The sequence below is a fragment of the Pseudophryne corroboree genome, chromosome 3, assembly GCF_028390025.1.
Source record: "Pseudophryne corroboree isolate aPseCor3 chromosome 3, aPseCor3.hap2, whole genome shotgun sequence".
Taxonomy (NCBI): domain Eukaryota; kingdom Metazoa; phylum Chordata; class Amphibia; order Anura; family Myobatrachidae; genus Pseudophryne; species Pseudophryne corroboree.
Window position 1 is genome coordinate 76,549,460 of NC_086446.1, and position 21,711 is coordinate 76,571,170.

At 47.7% G+C, this 21,711-nt stretch overlaps 1 protein-coding gene across 5 annotated transcripts; it reads right to left on the reverse strand.

Annotated features, from left to right (window-relative positions):
- Positions 1–922: 922 nt before the first annotated feature.
- Positions 923–21,452, reverse strand: LOC135054792 (oocyte zinc finger protein XlCOF7.1-like). 5 transcript variants are annotated; one of them, XM_063958124.1, is made up of 5 exons: positions 21,354–21,452; positions 20,334–20,417; positions 19,531–19,713; positions 19,328–19,403; positions 923–2,715 (listed from the first exon to the last, which is right to left on the reverse strand). In XM_063958124.1, exons 2-5 carry the CDS (start codon positions 20,409–20,411, stop codon positions 1,004–1,006), a joined length of 2,049 nt encoding a protein of 682 aa, XP_063814194.1. In that variant the 5' UTR covers positions 20,412–20,417; positions 21,354–21,452; the 3' UTR covers positions 923–1,003. The 5 variants fall into 5 exon arrangements, with proteins under 5 accessions (XP_063814194.1, XP_063814196.1, XP_063814197.1 ...); XM_063958126.1 differs by lacking the exon at positions 21,354–21,452 and adding an exon at positions 21,289–21,344; XM_063958127.1 differs by lacking the exon at positions 21,354–21,452 and adding an exon at positions 21,257–21,275.
- Positions 21,453–21,711: the final 259 nt, after the last annotated feature.

A 21,711-nucleotide genomic window follows, 5' to 3' on the forward strand; every position in this document is an offset into this window, starting at 1 on the left:
TTCAAAACCTTATTTACATTTAACCCTGCAGGAACTTTCCCCATAAGCTTCAAAAATAGCAATTCTGCATGTATTGGGCACCCTAATCTATCCCTAAGACCACAAAATTCAGGTTAAATCGGTGTCCTGCATGTTCCATTTAAGAAAATATGGAGACCCATTTATAAATCTACATAAGTAAATACATATAGGCCCTCATTCAGAGTTGTTCGCTCGCAAGCTGCTTTTAGCAGCTTTGCACACGCTAAGCCGCCGCCTACTGGGAGTGAATCTTAGCATAGTAAAATTGCAAACGAAAGATTAGCAGAATTGCGAAGAGAAACTTCTTAGCAGTTTCTGAGTAGCTCGAGACTTACTCTGCCACTGCGATCAGTTCAGTCAGTTTCGTTCCTGGTTTGACGTCACAAACACACCCAGCGTTCACCCAGACACTCCCCCGTTTCTTCAGACACTCCCGCGTTTTTCCCAGAAACGGCTGCGTTTTTTCGCACACACCCATAAAACGGCCCGTTTCCGCCCAGAAACACCCATTTCCTGTCAATCACACTCCGATCATCAGAACGAAGAAAAAACCTCGTAATGCCGTGAGTAAAATACCTAATTTATTAGCAAATTTACTTGGCGCAGTCGCACTGCGGACATTGCGCATGCGCATTAGCAACTAATCGCTCTGTTGCGGAAAAAAAAATAACGAGCTAACAACTCGGAATGACCCCCATAGTTCGGTCTCCATATTTTTTTGTGGAACATTTACTCTTCTGTCTTATTTATATTCCTAGCCAAATATTTAAAAAAAAAATTACTTTTAAAAGATTAGGTTCAATAATAACAATAAAACCTCCAAAAATAAATGGTCCACTTAACCAAATGCAGAGAAAGATTCTAAGATATGTATGAAAAACAATACATACTACTACATAAGTGAATGGCAATGTATGTCTTTTTATTAGCATCCCTTCAGTCCAAAAGATTCCCAACTTCAGGACCACAGAAATGACATATTTTAGGACTGATGATGCGACACAAGATTTGTTTGTGGACTAGAACCTTTGCCAGCACCAGAAACGATGAATGTTCTAATTTTTAAATGGGTCCTCTGGTGCTTATCCAGATGTGAACGATGGGTGAAGCGTTTCCCACAACTGGAACATGGAAATGGCTTTTCTCCTGTATGAACTCTTTCGTGAGCAATAAGATTGGACTTCAGATTGAAGCTTTTCCCACATTCTGAGCAAAGAAAAGGCTTCAGTTCCTTGTGGATCCGCTCATGAACGAGAAGATTTGACTTCGCCGTGAAGCCTTTTCCACACTCAGAACATATAAAGGGTTTTACTTCTTTGTGAGTCCTTTCATGTATAACAAGATTTGACTTGATAGTGTAACCTTTCCCGCATTCTGAGCAGACAAAGGGTTTCACATCTCTGTGAATCCTCTCATGGACGACAAGGCTAGACTTGAGCGTGAAGTCTTTCCCACATTCAGAACACACAAAAAGCTTCAGCCCACTGTGAATCTTCTGGTGACGAGACAGATCCGACCTATACGTGAAACATTTACCACATTCAGAACAAGAAAATGGTTTCTCCCCCGTGTGGGTTCTTTGATGGGTGGCCAGGGACTGGCTGTGACGGAAAGATTTACCACACACCGAACAGGCGAATGGTTTCTCACCTGTATGCACTCTCTTATGTCTGACCAGGCTGGATTTGAAGGTGAAACACTGGTCACATTCAGAGCAAGAAAATGGCTTCTCTCCTCTGTGAGTCCGCTCATGGGCCACGAGGCAGGATTTTTTGGTGAAAACCTTCCCACATTCACAAATCAAGGTCTTTCTCACGTGAACTTTTTGATGTCTGTCAAGATCTGGTTGACTATAAAACGTTTTTTGACATTCAGAGCAATTATATATCGTGGGTGCGTTTTGTGCCGCTGACTGTGAATTGCTACTTCCCGTACAGTAGTCCTCAGTATTAGACGCATACATTGCAGTGTCTGAGAGATTTTTTTCTTCACCAGAGACTAATTCCTCCTTAATATAAAGTATTTTAAAATGTGCATGGGCTGGGGATCCATAGAATTCAGTGTCTGTGAGATTTCCATCTTCACATGAGACTGATCCCTCCTTAGTTTTAGTAGTTGTATGCTGTGTATGATATGTGCGTGTATAATTTTCAGTGTGTGTGAGGTCTCCTCCATCACATGAGACTGGGTCCTCCTTAAGATGAGTAGATGTAGACTGTGTTTGACCTGTGTGTGTATACATGTTCATGTGTGCGAGGTCTTCTCCATCATATGAGACTGATGCTTCAATATCAGTAGATGTGTACTCTGTATGACGTTTGGGTGTATACATGTCAGTGTCTGTGAGGTCTCCTCCATCACATGAGACTGGTTCCTCCTTAATATGAGTGGATGTATACTGTGTATATATGGGTATATACATGTCAGTGTGTGTGAGGTCTCCTCCATCACATGATGCGGATTCCTCCTTAGTAATAGACAAATGTGTTGACTTTATAGATCGTGGGGGTTTGTGCATTTCATTTAAATGTCCTTTTTTGATTAAGATTGAGGCCTCTGCTTGACATGCAGAAAATTCTTCCCTCAAATCTTGTAGAGTACCTATACTCTGGCTACTGCTAGTATTATTTTTGTCTTCATTTACACTGCTTGATGTATGCATTCCAATAGATTGGGTTCTGGTCTTTGGTCCACCTGAAAATGAACAAGAAATAAATCTGGATGAAACATTTTCACATAGCTTTTAGAAGAAATATGTTTCTCTGTTACCCTTCATCTAGATGTACAGTTCAACTCCATGGAATCCAGAAGATCTAAATCATCTCTGGTGGTGAGAAATTTGGCAAAATGACAGTGCAGGGCAAGAAAGATCTAAAGACCACCATTTTTATCTTGACACATCCAGCTCTTTGACCATTTTACTCAACAAAGCCATGCAAAAGAGACTCAGATGTTTGTGTGAGATGGAGACTGCGCGAAATGGTTACTGCTGATTTACCATTATCCACCAACAAATTCAAGTAACACTTTCTCAAGAATATCTGGGGAGATGCTGTTATTCAGTAGAACTCAAACTGTGTGACTAGGGTTGGTGGTCCAGGACTAAATCAAAAAATTTATGGTCAAAGTGAGATGCTAAACCAGTGCCGATAGCTGGCAATCATAAAACAATCAGTAGCAATATGAAATCTATGACCATGTTTGAACAATGTGTCCAGAGAGCTGCACCTAGTTATGGGTGTGTAAGGTGGTTCATTGCAAAATAATAGAGCTTCATTCCAAAACTTAACTGCAGACAGTGCCCATATACCTAATCCTGATTCCAGTCACTGAAACAAGTGGCAGGCCCTCTGGAACATCAGACTGTACATTCTGCTATCATCCAGACTAAACTAAGTAAATAAATGTAATAAGTTTCTCAATAAACTGTATTTGTTAGCACCTCCTAGGGTGTGTCATTAATACCCGTGTAACCAAAGTACCTGGTTCCACTGGAAACAGTCACCATGACCTTTTTAGGACAACATAAATCAGGTCCTGGTTAATATTGTATTTATTTAAATAAGTGCTGCTCTTTATTTAAAACTATACCAAATTTACTCATTACTGCCAGATATATGTTGTAACTGACAACTTCATTGTTCATGGTAAAGACAAAGGTAGGGAGGTTTCTGTACAGGTTCAATTCGACAAACCCCCAATAAGAGATATTGACCAAACAGGTCTACACGAAAGGGGTGTGCTACCAACTACCAATTAGACAACTATACTACAAACAAAAAGGGCAGCAAAATGGTAACCTGAGAATAGTCTGGTGTATTCTCCATAGGTGACTAGTCAGTTCCTCTTAATGATTAGAAATCGATCCTAAACCAGTGAGTGCAGGTATAGCTAGAAAATTAATATGGGAGATTAAACATTTACCAAGGCAGTGACGCATGCGCAGACCACTGATAATCGTGCAATTGTGAAAACATCGGAATAATGTACATCTATGAATCAGGCCCAATGTTTTCTACCCATTGACTCCGCTAACAGTGAGGTAACTGGTAAATAGAAAACGGTCTCTTCATACGCTAAATAAAAACTTTTTTTATAGATTAATTGTCATTATATATACTTTTTATTTTAATACTACTATCATTATATGTGCTATATATATTTATTATATATTTTTTAAATAGAGATGTTTTTCATATGTTAAGGAATTTTTTATTTTTAAGCAACTACTTTGTAATAATATATGCGCCCCATGTGAACAATGAGGGTAGTAACATGACCGTAATTAAGCATACACTTGGGAGTCAAGGTGGTAACTAATTAATGGTCAAATTCAGACTAGATGGGCCAAGTGGTTCTTATCTGCTGTCAAATTCTATGATTCAGCTATTTAAGGCCATCAATGGCATCTTTGCTATCTGAGGAATTCATTATGGTGATGAAACGCGTTAGCACTGACTCGCTATATCCAGCTGGTGGATTTACAGAGTGGTTACGCATGCCATAGCTCTATGTATTGTGAATCTCCCTGGGCCCCTGTACCGGCTCTGCCCCCAACCCATGATGCGAGGGGGCAGGGGTGTCAGCTCCAAGTGGCTTTGCACACTACAGAGTGCCCAATCATTTACCAGGCGAGCCGCTCCACAGTGCTGGTTATACACTACAGGACTTTTAACATACAGGTGTGATGCAGTGTATGTTTCTCATTGCACATGTCTGAGTTCCCTTTCTATTAACATTACAGGTCCACACCTTGATTCCAGGGATTGATATAGCATTAGTGGCTGCAGTTACCTACTGTAAATGATACTGAACAACACTTATGCTAAGCATATACGGGCAGATAAAAACCATCTGTCAGGCCGAGAGGTGGTTCATAGATAGACATTCAAAAAGGTCGACACCACAAGGTCGACAGGGTCGAAGGGTCGACAGGATCACAAGGTCGACCGTCAAAAAGTTGACAAGGTCAAACGATCGAAAGGTCGGCAGGGTCAAAATGTCGACATATGATCGACACTTTTTTAAAGGGTTTTTCACGTTTTTACAACTTTTGCTGCATTTACTATTCACGTCACAAACTATTACCTTTAGTGACCCGCAAGGGGACGCAATTCAACAAATTTGAGTAAAAACTGTTGAAAAACACAAAATAACACCCAATTTTCTTTTGTGTCGACCTTTTGACCCCGTCGACCTAATGACGGTCTATCTTTTTAATGTCTATATTCCTACAGACCAATTTTCAGCCAACAGACCAATTTTCTGACACGCTAAAAGCATCAGATATCTTGGCCATACACTGTCAGACATTTTATCACGACCCATAGATTTTCTATCCATAAAATCTAACAGGCTCTTTCATATTATTGTGTTTTAATATGGTTTAGTAGGGTGTAGTATGGTATGCCGGCGGCCGGGCTCCCGGCGACCAGCATACCGGCACCGGGAGCCCGACCGCCGGCATACCGACAGCGTGGCTAGCGCACATGAGCCCCTTGCGGGCACGTATTCTCCCTCCAGGGGGGTCGTGGACCCCCACGAGGGAGAATATGTGACGGTATGCCGGGTGTCTGGATTCCGGCGCCGGTATAGTTTAGTAATATAGTATATACGTAAATATTTACGTTCTGTTATTTTTCATATTTGCTGTGGTTTGGTGCTAGTTCTGTTAAGTGATTTGTAAACAAATAATGATGGTGATTCAAGTCCGGTCGTGAGGATGAATTGTATGCAACGTGTCAATGTTCGGTATACGATACATGCGTCAGATCCGTACTGTGTTGTCAGATGTAGTACAGATGCAGACCACAGCTGACTGTCAGTCTGTAGCCATTTGGGGGCGGGAAGGAAGCAGTTATGGTCTCCGTTTCACAAAACGGAGGAGTGTTCAGGAGGTGGTTATCTCTACCAGACGCCTGCTGCTGCATTAACATTTGCTTCCAAGGACGCAGCAGAGATGCTAAATCCATCCACATCTGAATCACCCCCAAAGTTGAACCACAGTTGTAGACAGAGCCCGATGGTTTGCGTATAACTACAATGGTGGGAGGGCTACGCATGCAGGGATTATTTAAGTGCTTGGTTACTAAGAGGCAGAGCCGGATTAAGGGAGGGGGTGACAGGGACGGCCGTCCCAGGGCCCCCACACACTGCTTCAGAAGAGTATCCATCTGGCTGCTCAGCTGTTCATCAACAGCGGTCACCGAAGAGCTCCTCAGTGCACTACACAGTCAGTCTCATGGGATCACTTCAAGATCCCGCGAGAGAGCGAGTGTGTGCTACGGCGGCGCTGTCCCCTGCTGCTTTGTAAGTGACAGAGTGAGTGACAGGGGGGCAGCGCCGGTGTCCAGGCGGCACCACACTACAGTGGAAGCTGTCGAAAGCAAGGGCTGCTGGGAGCTGTAGTTTTATTTATGGCTCCTCCACTGTATTGCGATGCCGCCGAACACCGGGTGCTGTGCGTGTCTCCGCTGCCAGGCAAGTAAGAGTGTGTGTGTGTGTGTGTGTGTGTGTGTGTGTGTGTGTGTGTGTGTGTGTGTGTGTGTATGTTTCTGGTGGGGGGCAGTGCATTTCCACCAACTTTACTAGTGGGGGCCCCCACAAACACCTTTGCCCTGGGCCCCTGCAGAGCTGTCAGATTTACCAAGTTGTGAAATGCGGCGTTTGGCCCCCGAGGCTAGCGCCATCTGAAGATGGCGTTGTGCTGCTGTAGCCTATGGGATACACTTTGCAGATGGGTGTGATATAGAAGATCTACAGTAAAAAGATAAGACCGTCATTAAGTTGACCCCATATGGTCAACATGTATTAGGTTGACAGGGTCAAAAGGTTGACATGGAAAAGGCAGACAGTGTAAAAATAAGAATTTACTTACCGATAATTCTATTTCTCGTAGTCCGTAGTGGATGCTGGGAACTCCGTAAGGACCATGGGGGATAGCGGCTCCGCAGGAGACTGGGCACAAAAGTAAAAGCTTTAGGACTAGCTGGTGTGCACTGGCTCCTCCCCCTATGACCCTCCTCCAAGCCTCAGTTAGGATACTGTGCCCGGACGAGCGTACACAATAAGGAAGGATTTTGAATCCCGGGTAAGACTCATACCAGCCACACCAATCACACCGTACAACCTGTGATCTGAACCCAGTTAACAGCATGATAACAGAGGAGCCTCTGAAAAGATGGCTCACAACAATAATAACCCGATTTTTGTAACAATAACTATGTACAAGTATTGCAGACAATCCGCACTTGGGATGGGCGCCCAGCATCCACTACGGACTACGAGAAATAGAATTATCGGTAAGTAAATTCTTATTTTCTCTGACGTCCTAGTGGATGCTGGGAACACTGTAAGGACCATGGGGATTATACCAAAGCTCCCAAACGGGCGGGAGAGTGCGGATGACTCTGCAACACCGAATGAGAGAACTCCAGGTCCTCCTCAGCCAGGGTATCAAATTTGTAGAATTTTGCAAACGTGTTTGCCCCTGACCAAGTAGCTGCTCGGCAAAGTTGTAAAGCCGAGACCCCTCGGGCAGCCGCCCAAGATGAGCCCACCTTCCTTGTGGAATGGGCTTTTACAGATTTTGGCTGTGGCAGGCCTGCCACAGAATGTGCAAGCTGAATTGTATTACAAATCCAACGAGCAATAGTCTGCTTAGAAGCAGGAGCACCCAGCTTATTGGGTGCATACAGGATAAACAGTGAGTCAGATTTCCTGACTCCAGCCGTCCTGGAAACATATATTTTCAGGGCCCTGACTACGTCTAGCAACTTGGAGTCCTCCAAGTCCCTAGTAGCCGCAGGCACCACAATAGGTTGGTTCAAGTGAAACGCTGAAACCACCTTAGGGAGAAATTGGGGACGAGTCCTCAATTCTGCCCTGTCCGAATGAAAAATCAGATAGGGGCTTTTAAAGGATAAAGCCGCCAATTCTGAGACACGCCTGGCTGAAGCCAGGGCTAACAGCATTACCACTTTCCATGTGAGATATTTTAAGTCCACAGTGGTGAGTGGTTCAAACCAATGTGATTTTAGGAACCCCAAAACTACATTGAGATCCCAAGGTGCCACTGGAGGCACAAAAGGAGGCTGTATATGCAGCACCCCCTTGACAAACGTCTGAACTTCAGGAACTGAAGCCAGTTCTTTCTGGAAGAAAATCGACAGGGCCGAAATTTGAACCTTAATGGACACTAATTTTAGGCCCATAGACAGTCCTGTTTGCAGGAAATGCAGGAAACGACCAGTTGAAATTCCTCTGTAGGGGCCTTCCTGGCCTCACACCACGCAACCTATTTCCGCCAAATACGGTGATAATGTTGCACGGTTACATCCTTCCTGGCTTTGATCAGGGTAGGGATGACTTCATCCGGAATGCCTTTTCCCTTCAGGATCCGGCGTTCAACCGCCATGCCGTCAAACGCAGCCGCGGTAAGTCTTGGAACAGACAAGGTCCCTGCTGGAGCAGGTCCTTTCTTAGAGGCAGAGGCCACGGTTCCTCCGTGAGCATCTCTTGAAGTTCCGGGTACCAAGTCCTTCTTGGCCAATCCGGAGCCACGAGTATAGTTCTTACTCCTCTCCTTCTTATGATTCTCAGTACTTTGGGTATGAGAGGCAGAGGAGGGAACACATACACTGACTGGTACACCCACGGTGTTACCAGAGCGTCCACAGCTATTGCCTGCGGGTCCCTTGACCTGGCGCAATATCTGTCTAGTTTTTTGTTGAGGCGGGACGCCATCATGTCCACCTTTGGTTTTTCCCAACGGTTTACAATCGGGTTCACTACGGCTGGCCGGCGGTCGGGCTCCCGGCGACCAGCATCCCGGCGCCGGGAGCCCGACCGCCGGCTTACCGACAGCTTGGCGAGCGCAAATGAGCCCCTTGCGGGCTCGCTGCGCTCGCCACGCTACGGGCACGGTGGCGCGCTACACTATTTTATTCTCCCTCTATGGGGGTCGTGGACCCCCACGAGGGAAAATAATTGTCGGTATTCCGGCTGTCGGGCTCCCGGCGCCGGTATACTGAGCGCCGGGAGCCCGACCGCCGGCAAACAGAAGACCACCCTTTACAATCATGTGGAAGACTTCTGGATGAAGTCCCCACTCTCCCGGGTGGAGGTCGTGCCTGCTGAGGAAGTCTGCTTCCCAGTTGTCCACTCCCGGAATGAACACTGCTGACAGTGCTATCACATGATTTTCCGCCCAGCGCAGAATCCTTGCAGCTTCTGCCATTGCTCTCCTGCTTCTTGTGCCGTCCTGTCTGTTTACGTGGGCGACTGCCGTGATGTTGTCCGATTGGATCAATACCGGCTGACCCTGAAGCAGAGGCCTTGCTTGACTTAGGGCATTGTAAATGGCCCTTAGTTCCAGGATATTTATGTGAAATGACGTTTCCATGCTTGACCACAAGCCCTGGAAATTTCTTCCCTGTGTGACTGCTCCCCAGCCTCTCAGGCTGGCATCTGTGGTCACTAGGATCCAGTCCTGAATGCCGAATCTGCGGCCCTCTAGAAGATGAGCACTCTGCAACCACCACAGGAGAGACACCCTTGTCCTTGGAGACAGGGTTATCCGCTGATGCATCTGAAGATGCGATCCGGACCATTTGTCCAGCAGATCCCACTGAAAAGTTCTTGCGTGGAATCTGCCGAATGGAATCGCTTCGTAAGAAGCCACCATTTTTCCCAGGACCCTTGTGCATTGATGCACTGACACTTGGCCTGGTTTTAGGAGGTTCCTGACTAGCTCGGATAACTCCCTGGCTTTCTCCTCCGGGAGAAACACCTTTTTCTGGACTGTGTCCAGAACCATCCCTAGGAATAGCAGACGTGTCGTCAGAATCAGCTGCAATTTTGGAATATTTAGAATCCACCCGTGCTGTCGTAGTACTACCTGAGATAGTGCTACTCCGACCCCTAACTGTTCCCTGGATCTTGCCCTTATCAGGAGATCGTCCAAGTAAGGGATAATTAAGACGCCTTTTCTTCGAAGAAGAATCATCATTTCGGCCATTACCTTGGTAAAGACCCGGGGTGCCGTGGACAATCCAAACGGCAGCGTTTGAAACTGATAGTGACAGTTCTGTACCACAAACCTGAGGTACCCTTGGTGAGAAGGGCAAATTGGGACATGGAGGTAAGCATCCTTGATGTCCAGAGACACCATATAGTCCCCTTCTTCCAGGTTCGCTATCACTGCTCTGAGTGACTCCATCTTGAATTTGAACCTTTGTATGTAAGTGTTCAGAGATTTCAGATTTAAAATAGGTCTCCCCGAGCCGTCCGGCTTCGGTACCACAAACAGCGTGGAATAATACCCCTCTCCTTGTTGTAGAAGGGGTACCTTGATTATCACCTGCTGGGAGTACAGCTTGTGAATGGCTTCCAACACCGCCTCCCTGTCGGAGGGAGACGTTGGTAAAGCAGACTTCAGGAACCGGCGAGGGGGAGACGTCTCGAATTCCAATTTGTACCCCTGAGACACTACCTGCAGGATCCAGGGGTCCACTTGCGAGTGAGCCCACTGCGCACTGAACTTCTTGAGACGACCCCCCACCGTACCTGAGTCCGCTTGTAAGGCCCCAGCGTCATGCTGAGGACTTGGCAGAAGCGGGTGAGGGCTTCTGTTCCTGGGAAGGGGCTGCCTGCTGCAGTCTTTTTCCCCTTCCTCTGCCCCGGGGCAGATAAGAGTGGCCTTTTGCCCGCTCGCCCTTATGGGAACGAAAGGACTGAGCTTGAAAAGACGGTGTCTTTTTCTGCTGAGAGGTGACCTGGGGTAAAAAGGTGGATTTTCCAGCCGTTGCCGTGGCTACTAGGTCCGATAGACCGACCCCAAATAACTCCTCCCCTTTATACGGCAATACTTCCATATGCCGTTTGGAATCCGCATCCCCTGACCACTGTCGCGTCCATAACCCTCTTCTGGCAGAAATGGACAGCGCACTTACTCTTGATGCCAGAGTGCAAATATCCCTCTGTGCATCACGCATATATAGAAATGCATCTTTCAAATGCTCTATAGTCAATAATATACTGTCCCTGTCCAGGGTATCAATATTTTCAGTCAGGGAATCCGACCAAGCCACCCCAGCACTGCACATCCAGGCTGAGGAGATTGCTGGTCGTAGTATAACACCAGTATGTGTGTATATACTTTTAAGGATATTTTCCAGCTTCCTATCAGCTGGCTCCTTGAGGGCGGCCGTATCAGGAGACGGTAACGCCACTTGTTTTGATAAACGTGTGAGCACCTTATCTACCCTAGGGGGTGTTTCCCAACGCGCCCTAACCTCTGGCGGGAAAGGGTAGAATGCCAATAATTTTTTAGAAATTAGCAGTTTTTTTAATCGGGGGGAACCCACGCTTCATCACACACTTCATTTAATTCATCTGATTCAGGAAAAACTACGGGCAGTTTTTTCACACCCCACATAATACCCTTTTTTGTGGTACTTGTAGTATCAGAAATGTTCAAAGCCTCCTTCATTGCCGTGATCATGTAACGTGTGGCCCTACTGGAAAATACGTTTGTTTCCTCACCGTCGACACTGGAATCAGTGTCTGTGTCGACCATCTGAGGTAACGGGCGCTTTAGAGCCCCTGACGGTGTTTGAGACGCCTGGACAGGCACTAACTGACTTGCCGGCTGTCTCATGTCGTCAACAGTCTTTTGTAAAGTGCTGACGCTATCACGTAATTCCTTCCATACAACCATCCAGTCAGGTGTCGACTCCCTAAGGGGTGACATCACTATTACAGGCAATTGCTCCGCCTCCATACCATTTTCCTCCTCATACATGTCGACACAACGTACCGACACACAGCACACACACACTGGGAATGCTCTGATAGAGGACAGGACCCCACTAGCCCTTTGGGGAGACAGAGGGAGATTTTGCCAGCACACACCAGAGCGCTATATATATATATATATATATATATACAGGGATAACCTTATATAAGTGTTTTTCCCTTAAATAGCTGCTGTATTTGATTATCTGCCAAATTAGTGCCCCCCCTCTTGTTTTACCCTGTTTCTGTAGTGCAGGACTGCAGGGGAGAGTCAGGGAGACGTCCTTCCAGCGGAGCTGTGAGGGAAAATGGCGCTTGTGTGCTGAGGAGATAGGCTCCGCCCCCTTCTCGGCGGCCTTTCTCCCGCTTTTTCTGAGGAAAACTGGCAGGGGTTAAATACATCCATATAGCCCAGGAGCTATATGTGATGTATTTTTAGCCATTAGAAGTGTTTTTATTGCGTCTCAGGGCGCCCCCCCCCCAGCACCCTGCACCCTCAGTGACCGGAGTGTGAAGTGTGCTGAGAGCAATGGCGCACAGCTGCAGTGCTGTGCGCTACCTTATTGAAGACAGGACGTCTTCTGCCGCCGATTTTCCGGACCTCTTCAGTCTTCTGGCTCTGTAAGGGGGCCGGCGGCGCGGCTCCGGGACCCATCCATGGCTGGGCCTGTGATCGTCCCTCTGGAGCTAATGTCCAGTAGCCAAGAAGCCCAATCCACTCTGCACGCAGGTGAGTTTGCTTCTTCTCCCCTTAGTCCCTCGATGCAGTGAGCCTGTTGCCAGCAGGTCTCACTGAAAATAAAAAAATAAGAATTTACTTACCGATAATTCTATTTCTCGTAGTCCGTAGTGGATGCTGGGACTTCCGTAAGGACCATGGGGAATAGCGGCTCCGCAGGAGACTGGGCACAAAAGTAAAAGCTTTAGACTAGCTGGTGTGCACTGGCTCCTCCCCCTATGACCCTCCTCCAAGCCTCAGTTAGGATACTGTGCCCGGACGAGCGTACATAATAAGGAAGGATTTTGAATCCCGGGTAAGACTCATACCAGCCACACCAATCACACCGTACAACCTGTGATCTGAACCCAGTTAACAGTATGATAAACGTAGGAGCCTCTGAAAAGATGGCTCACAACAATAAACAACCCGATTTTTTTTGTAACAATAACTATATACAAGTATTGCAGACAATCCGCACTTGGGATGGGCGCCCAGCATCCACTACGGACTACGAGAAATAGAATTATCGGTAAGTAAATTCTTATTTTCTCTGACGTCCTAGTGGATGCTGGGACTTCCGTAAGGACCATGGGGATTATACCAAAGCTCCCAAACGGGCGGGAGAGTGCGGATGACTCTGCAGCACCGAATGAGAGAACTCAAGGTCCTCCTCAGCCAGGGTATCAAATTTGTAGAATTTAGCAAACGTGTTTGCCCCTGACCAAGTAGCTGCTCAGCAAAGTTGTAAAGCCGAGACCCCTCGGGCAGCCGCCCAAGATGAGCCCACCTTCCTTGTGGAATGGGCATTGACAGATTTTGGCTGTGGCAGGCCTGCCACAGAATGTGCAAGCTGAATTGTACTACAAATCCAACGAGCAATCGTCTGCTTAGAAGCAGGAGCACCCAGCTTGTTGGGTGCATACAGTATAAACAGCGAGTCAGATTTTCTGACTCCAGCCGTCCTGGAAACATATATTTTCAGGGCCCTGACTACGTCCAGCAACTTGGAGTCCTCCAAGTCCCTAGTAGCCGCAGGTACCACAATAGGTTGGTTCATGTGAAACGCTGAAACCACCTTAGGGAGAAATTGAGGACGAGTCCTCAATTCCGCCCTATCCGAATGAAATATCAGGTAAGGGCTTTTATAGGATAAACCCGCCAATTCTGATACGCGCCTGGCTGAAGCCAGGGCCAACAGCATTACCACTTTCCATGTGAGATATTTTAAATCCACCGTGGCAAGTGGTTCAAACCAATGTGATTTTAGGAACCCTAAAACTACATTGAGATCCCAAGGTGCCACTGGAGGCACAAAAGGAGGCTGTATATGCAGTACCCCCTTGACAAACGTCTGAACTTCAGGCACTGAAGCCAGTTCTTTCTGGAAGAAGATCGACAGGGCCGAAATTTGAACCTTAATGGATCCTAATTTTAGGCCCATAGACAATCCTGCTTGCAGGAAATGCAGGAAACGACCCAGTTGAAATTCCTCTGTAGGGGCCTTCTTGGCCTCACACCACGCAACATATTTCCGCCAAATGCGGTGATAATGTTTTGCGGTTACATCCTTCCTGGCTTTGATCAGGGTAGGGATGACTTCATCTGGAATGCCTTTTTCCTTCAGGATCCGGCGTTCAACCACCATGCCGTCAAACGCAGCCGCGGTAAGTCTTGGAACAGGCAAGGTCCCTGCTGAATCAGGTCCTTTCTTAGAGGTAGAGGCCACGGGTCCTCCGTGAGCATCTCTTGCAGCTCCGGGTACCAAGTTCTTCTTGGCCAATCCGGAGCCACGAGTATAGTTCTTACTCCTCTCCTTCTTATGATTCTTAGTACTTTTGGTATGAGAGGCAGAGGAGGGAACACATACACCGACTGGAACACCCACGGTGTTACCAGAGCGTCCACCGCTATTGCCTGAGGGTCCCTTGACCTGGCGCAATATCTGTCCAGTTTCTTGTTGAGACGGGACGCCATCATGTCCACCTTTGGTTTTTCCCAACGGTTTACAATCACTTGGAAGACTTCTGGATGAAGTCCCCACTCCCCCGGGTGGAGGTCGTGTCTGCTGAGGAAGTCTGCTTCCCAGTTGTCCACTCCCGGAATGAACACTGCTGACAGTGCTATCACATGATTTTCCGCCCAGCGGAGAATCCTTGCAGCTTCTGCCATTGCCCTCCTGCTTCTTGTGCCGCCCTGTTTGTTTACGTGGGCGACAGCCGTGATGTTGTCCGACTGGATCAATACCGGTTGACCCTGAAGCAGAGGCCTTGCTTGACTTAGGGCATTGTAAATGGCCCTTAGTTCTAGGATATTTATGTGAAGAGACGTTTCCATGCTTGACCACAAGCCCTGGAAATTTTTTCCCTGTGTGACTGCTCCCCAGCCTCTCAGGCTGGCATCCGTGGTCACCAGCATCCAATCCTGAATGCCGAATCTGCGGCCCTCTAGAAGATGAGCCCTCTGTAACCACCACAGGAGAGACACCCTTGTCCTTGGAGATAGGGTTATCCGCTGATGCATCTGAAGATGCGATCCGGACCATTTGTCCAGCAGATCCCACTGAAAAGTTCTTGCATGGAATCTTCCGAATTGAATCGCTTCGTAAGAAGCCACCATTTTTCCCAGGACTCTCGTGCATTGATGCACTGACACTTGTCCTGGTTTTAGGAGGTTCCTGACTAGCTCGGATAACTCCCTGGCCTTCTCCTCCGGGAGAAAAACCTTTTTCTGGACTGTGTCCAGAATCATCCCTAGGAACAGTAGACGTGTTGTTGGAATCAGCTGTGATTTTGGGATATTTAGAATCCACCCGTGCTGACGTAGCACTACCTGAGATAGTGCTACTCCGACCTCTAACTGTTCCCTGGACCTTGCCCTTATCAGGAGATCGTCCAAGTAAGGGATAATTAATACGCCTTTTCTTCGAAGAAGAATCATCATTTCGGCCATTACCTTGGTAAAGACCCGTGGTGCCGTGGACAATCCAAACGGCAGCGTCTGAAACTGATAATGACAGTTTTGTATCACAAACCTGAGGTACCCTTGGTGAGAAGGGTAGATTGGGACATGGAGATAAGCATCTTTGATGTCTAGAGATACCATATAGTCCCCTTCTTCCAGGTTCGCTATCACTGCTCTGAGTGACTCCATCTTGAATTTGAACCTTTTTATGTAAGTGTTCAAAGATTTTAGATTTAAAATTGGTCTCACCGAGCCGTCCGGCTTCGGTACCACAAACAGCGTGGAATAATACCCCTTTCCCTGTTGTAGGAGGGGTACCTTGATTATCACCTGCTGGGAATACAGCTTGTGAATAGCTTCCAATACTGCCTCCCTGTCGGAGGGAGACGTTGGTAGAGCAGACTTCAGGAACCGGCGAGGGGGCGACGTCTCGAATTCCAATTTGTACCCCTGTGTTACTACCTGCAGGATCCAGGGGTCCACTTGCGAGTGAGCCCACTGCGCGCTGAATTTCTTGAGACGGCCCCCCACCGTGCCTGAGTCCGCTTGTAGAGCCCCAGCGTCATGCTGAAGACTTGGCAGAAGCGGGGGAGGGCTTCTGCTCCTGGGAAGGGGCTGCCTGGTATGTCATTTGGAATCCGCATCACCTGACCACTGTCGCGTCCATAACGTTCTTCTGGCAGAAATGGACATCGCACTCACTCTAGATGCCAGGGTGCAAATATCCCTCTGTGCATCTCGCATATATAGTAATGCATCCTTTAAATGCTCTATAGTTAATAATATACTGTCCCTATCCAGGGTATCAATATTTTCAGTCAGGGAATCCGACCAAGCCACTCCAGCGCTGCACATCCAGGCTGAGGCGATTGCTGGTCGCAGTATAACACCGGTATGTGTGTATATACCTTTTAGGATATTTTCCAGCCTTCCATCAGCTGGTTCCTTGAGGGCGGCCGTATCAGGAGACGGTAACGCCACTTGTTTTGATAAGCGTGTGAGCGCCTTATCTACCCTAGGGGGTGTTTCCCAACGTGCCCTAACCTCTGGCGGGAAAGGGTATAGTGCCAATAATTTATTAGAAATCAGCAGTTTTTTATCGGGGGAAACCCACGCTTTATCACACACCTCATTTAATTCATCTGATTCAGGAAAAACTACTGGTAGTTTTTTCACACCCCACATAATACCCTTTTTTGTGGTACTTGTAGTGTCAGAAATGTCCTTCATTGCCGTGATCATGTAACGTGTGGCCCTACTGGACATTACGTTTGTCTCCTCACCGTCGACACTGGATTCAGTATCCGTGTCTGGGTCTGTGTCGACCATCTGAGGTAACGGGCGTTTTAGCGCCCCTGACGGTGTCTGAGATGCCTGAACAGGCACTAATTGATTTGCCGGCTGTCTCATGTCGTCAACAGTTTTTTGCAAAGTGCTGACATTGTCACGTAATTCTTTAAATACGACCATCCAGTCAGGTGTCGACTCCCTAGGGGGTGACATCACTAACACAGGCAATTGCTCTGCTTCCACATCATTTTCCTCCTCATACATGTCGACACAATCGTACCGACACCCAGCACACACACAGGGAATGCTCTGATAGAGGACAGGACCCCACGAGCCCTTTGGGGAGACAGAGGGAGAGTTTGCCAGCACACACCAGAGCGCTATATATATACAGGGATAACCTTATATAAGTGTTTCTCCCTTTATAGCTGCTGTTTTATATTTGCTGCCAATAGTGCCCCCCCTCTCTTGTTTTACCCTGATTCTTGTAGCAGGACTGCAGGGGAGAGTCAGGGAGCCGTCCTTCCAGCGGAGCTGTGAAAGAAAATGGCGCTTGTGTGCTGAGGAGAAAGGCTCCGCCCCCTTCACGGCGGCCTTTTCTCCCGCTTTTTTCAGGAAAACTGGCAGGGGTTAAATGCATCCATATAGCCCAGGAGCTATATGTGATGCATTTCTTTAGCCATATAAGGTTTTTATAGTGTTTTATTGCGTCTCAGGGCGCTCTCCCCCAGCGCCCTGCACCCTCAGTGACCGGAGTGTGAAGTGTGCTGAGAGCAATGGCGCACAGCTGCAGTGCTGTGCGCTACCTTATTTGAAGACAGGAACGTCTTCTGCCGCCGCTTTCTCCGGACCTCTTCGCTCTTCTGGCTCTGTAAGGGGGCCGGCGGCGCGGCTCCGGGACCCATCCAGGCTGAACCTGTGATCGTCCCTCTGGAGCTAATGTCCAGTAGCCAAGAAGCCCAATCCACTCTGCACGCAGGTGAGTTCGCTTCTTCTCCCCTTAGTCCCACGATGCAGTGAGCCTGTTGCCAGCAGGACTCACTAAAAATAAAAAAACCTATTTAAACTTTTACTTCTAAGCAGCTCAGGAGAGCCACCTAGCCTGCACCCTTCTCGTTCGGGCACAAAAATCTAACTGAGGCTTGGAGGAGGGTCATAGGGGGAGGAGCCAGTGCACACCAGCTAGTCTAAAGCTTTTACTTTTGTGCCCAGTCTCCTGCGGAGCCGCTATTCCCCATGGTCCTTACGGAAGTCCCAGCATCCACTAGGACGTCAGAGAAAACCTATTTGAACTTTTACTCTAAGCAGCTCAGGAGAGCTACCTAGCATGCACCCTTCTCGTTCGGGCACAAAAATCTAACTGAGGCTTGGAGGAGGGTCATAGGGGGAGGAGCCAGTGCACACCAGCTAGTCCTAAAGCTTTTACTTTTGTGCCCAGTCTCCTGCGGAGCTGCTATCCCCCATGGTCCTTACGGAGTTCCCAGCATCCACTAGGACGTCAGAGAAAGGTCGACACAAAAATGTTCACATTTATGTTTAACCATATGGAACCCCAGTAAGTGGAAAAGTGTACCCTCTAGAGCAGGGATAGGGAACGTAAGGCCCTCAAGCTGTTGTGGAACTACACAGCCCAGCATGCCTTGCTACAGTTTTGCTACTTGGCCATGGTAAAACTGTTGCAGGGCGTGCTGGTACGAGTAGTTCCACATCAGCTGGAGGGCCGAAGGTTCCCCATCCCTGTTCTAGAGCTCGCTTCACTTGCCACGCTTCAGGCAAGGCGGCTCGCTGAGTTCGGCAAAGGTTACTATTCCCAGTTATAGTCCACGTGGATAGTAAATCAAGCCACAGTTAAATAAACAAAAAAAACATGTGTTGTCCATATGTATGTCGATAACTGCCATGTCGACTTTTTGAATCCTACCGTAAGCACTGTCTACCTTCAGCTCCCCATGTCTACCCCAGCCAAACCCAAACCTCAGCGGTCCTGCTAAGCATTTGCCACAGTTTGGATGACAGCTATAGATAGTCGATTCCGCACACTTTCCATCAACTGACATACATTCTATTCAAACCTATTTGTGGCCACACATAGTACAGACAGAGCATAGAGCCATCAGTGCCTATTATCTGAGCCATAAAGGAGAAAGCAGTATACGCATATGTGAACATAACAGTAATAACCCAAGGGTCCTGTTAATCTGCCAAGATCTGAAGTACAGCCACATATAGCAATCCACCACGCAGTTTCCCAATAGTCAGGAAACTGCGCATGTGAATGGATCCTGCGATCGCATCGCAGTAATTCGAACGCCTCTGATTGACAGGCAGAGGCTTTTGGGAGGGAGGCAGGTTTGCAATTGTCCAAACAGGCTCCAGGTTTTTTTGTGGACACTGAGATTAAGATTTAAAGTCGCTTAAAATAAACTATTTATGAATTGGCCTCTGTGAGATTTTCAATGTGACAGTGAAGACCCTGTTAACTAAACAAGCCTCCCATAATTTATCTTAAAATGTTCTAGCGACAGTAAGCCCCGTTACCTGGTGATGTGAGGGGACGGTGATTCTCCATCACATCCTTGTAAAGATCCTTGTGTTCTTCTAAACACTCTGAATCCTGCATGGAGAGATAGACAGTGACATCCTCACACCTTATAGGAGGAACCTGACACCCAGAGTGACACAGTCATCACCCAGACACCTCCCCTGGTGTTACTGTACAATGTCCCATTCCCAGCAGTCACCTCTCCAGTCAGCAGCTGAATGATCTTGCTGGCGAGTTCCAGGATCTTCTGGTCATTGTGAATCTCATGTGTCAGTGAGTGAGGTGGCGGCACCGTGATGGGACTCTGTGCCCTGCCAAATGTTCTTGAAACACAGTTGCTGGGCGTTATATGCTCACCAGACTTCTTTATAACAATACATTCCTACACAATGAGAGACACTTATAAATATCAAATGTACAGAGTGACAGAGATCTCTTCCTGGATCAGTAAAACCATACACTGATTAGATAGTTCCCGCTATGACACTCCCAGACTCCCTCACCTCCCCAGTCAGGTCCCTGTGTTAGTAATAGAGATGAGTGATGTCACTGTGACATTCCCAGACTCCCTCACCTCCTCAGTCAGGTCCCTGTGTTAGTAATAGAGATGAGTGATGTCACTGTGACACTCCCAGACTCCCTCACCTCCCCAGTCAGTTTCCTGTATTAGTAATAGAGATAAGAGTGATGTCACTGTGACACTCCCAGACTCCCTCACCTCCCCAGTCAGGTCCCTTTGTTAGTAATAGAGATAAAAGTGATGTCACTATGACACTCCCAGACACTCTCACCTCCCCAGTCAGGTCCCTGTGTTAGTAATAATAAGAGTGATGTCACTGTGACACTCCCAGACCCCCTTACATCCCCAGTCAGGCCCCTGTGTTAGTAATAGAGATACGAGCCCTGTCACTGTGACACTCCCAGACCCCTCATCTCCCCAGTTAGGTCCCTGAGCAATAGAGATAGGAGTGGTGTCACTGTGACACTCCCAGGCTCTCTCACCTGTCCAATTAGTAGGTAGATGATCTCCAAGGTGAGATTTAAAATCCTTTCAGTAATATAATTTTTTTCTTTGTCCATGCTGCACTACAGATGGGTGAAATTTGTTATATTTAGGGTACTTTAGGTACTGCAACCTAGAAAAATAACATTTTAAAACTACAGAGCATAAAACCAGTGTTTATCGAAACAAATAAAATAAATGACATCACCCACGACATTGAAAACTATAGTGACGTAACGCTGCATGCATGACACCCTCTCCCCTAGTGACATCACACTGCCAGCATCGCATCACCTCCTCACCCCCTAGTGACATCACGCTGGCAGAATCGCATCACCCCCTCTCCCCAGTGACATCACACTGCCAGCATTGCATCCCCCCCTCTACCCCAGTGATATTACACTGCCAGTATCAACCCCTCTCCTCAGTGATGTCACATCTCAATCCCTTTCCCCCACTGACATCACACATCTAACATCACCCCCTCTCCCCAGTGAGGTCACACATCCAACATCAACTATTTTCCCGTGACATCACACCGCCAGCATCCCTCCCTCTCCCCAATGACTGCATGCTGCCAGCATCATCCCCTTCCCGTGACGTCAAAGTGCCAGAATCACGCCCTCTCCCCAGTGACGTCACTGTGCCAGCATTGAATCACTCTATCCCCCAGTGACATCACACAGCCAGGATCACTCTCTTTCACCAGTGATGTCACAATGCCAGCATCACTCCCTCTCCCCAATGACTACACACTGCCAACATTACCCCCTCCCCTATGACGTCACACTGCCAGCATCACCAACTCCACGCGTGACATCACTCTGCCAGCATCTCCCTCTCCACACTGACGTCACACTGCCAGCAGCTCTCGCCACCGCCGATGACGTCACACACATGTATGACAAAATAATACATGTACAGGGGTCAGAGGGGTATTAGTCCTGATCAGACCTCTCCCCCCGCACTTTACAAAGCACAATTCAGGCTGGAACCGGAAGTTCATGCGTTCCACTCACTCTCTTCCTTTCCGGGTTCTGCGTTCCAACTCAGTTGTCGGTTTATCTTCCTAAATATGAGATCGATTACTCCTCCTCCGCTTCTCTTTTGCTATCTGTGCTGCGTGTAGATTAGGCTGGAACTCTCTGCTGATTGGGTCGAAATTCCCAAATCAGACCGCCCCCAGCCCCCTCCCCAGTAGATACCACCACATCACTTGCCTAAATTGGGATATTGATAATCTCTGTGTGGTGGGAGTTGAGGGAAATACCCCATGGAGGGCAGAAAGGTGACATTGCGGTTTGCACCACCACCTTCACCCCTGACTGGCACTCCAGATTTCTGGGGAAGATGCCCCCGAGTAATGCAGTTATATAG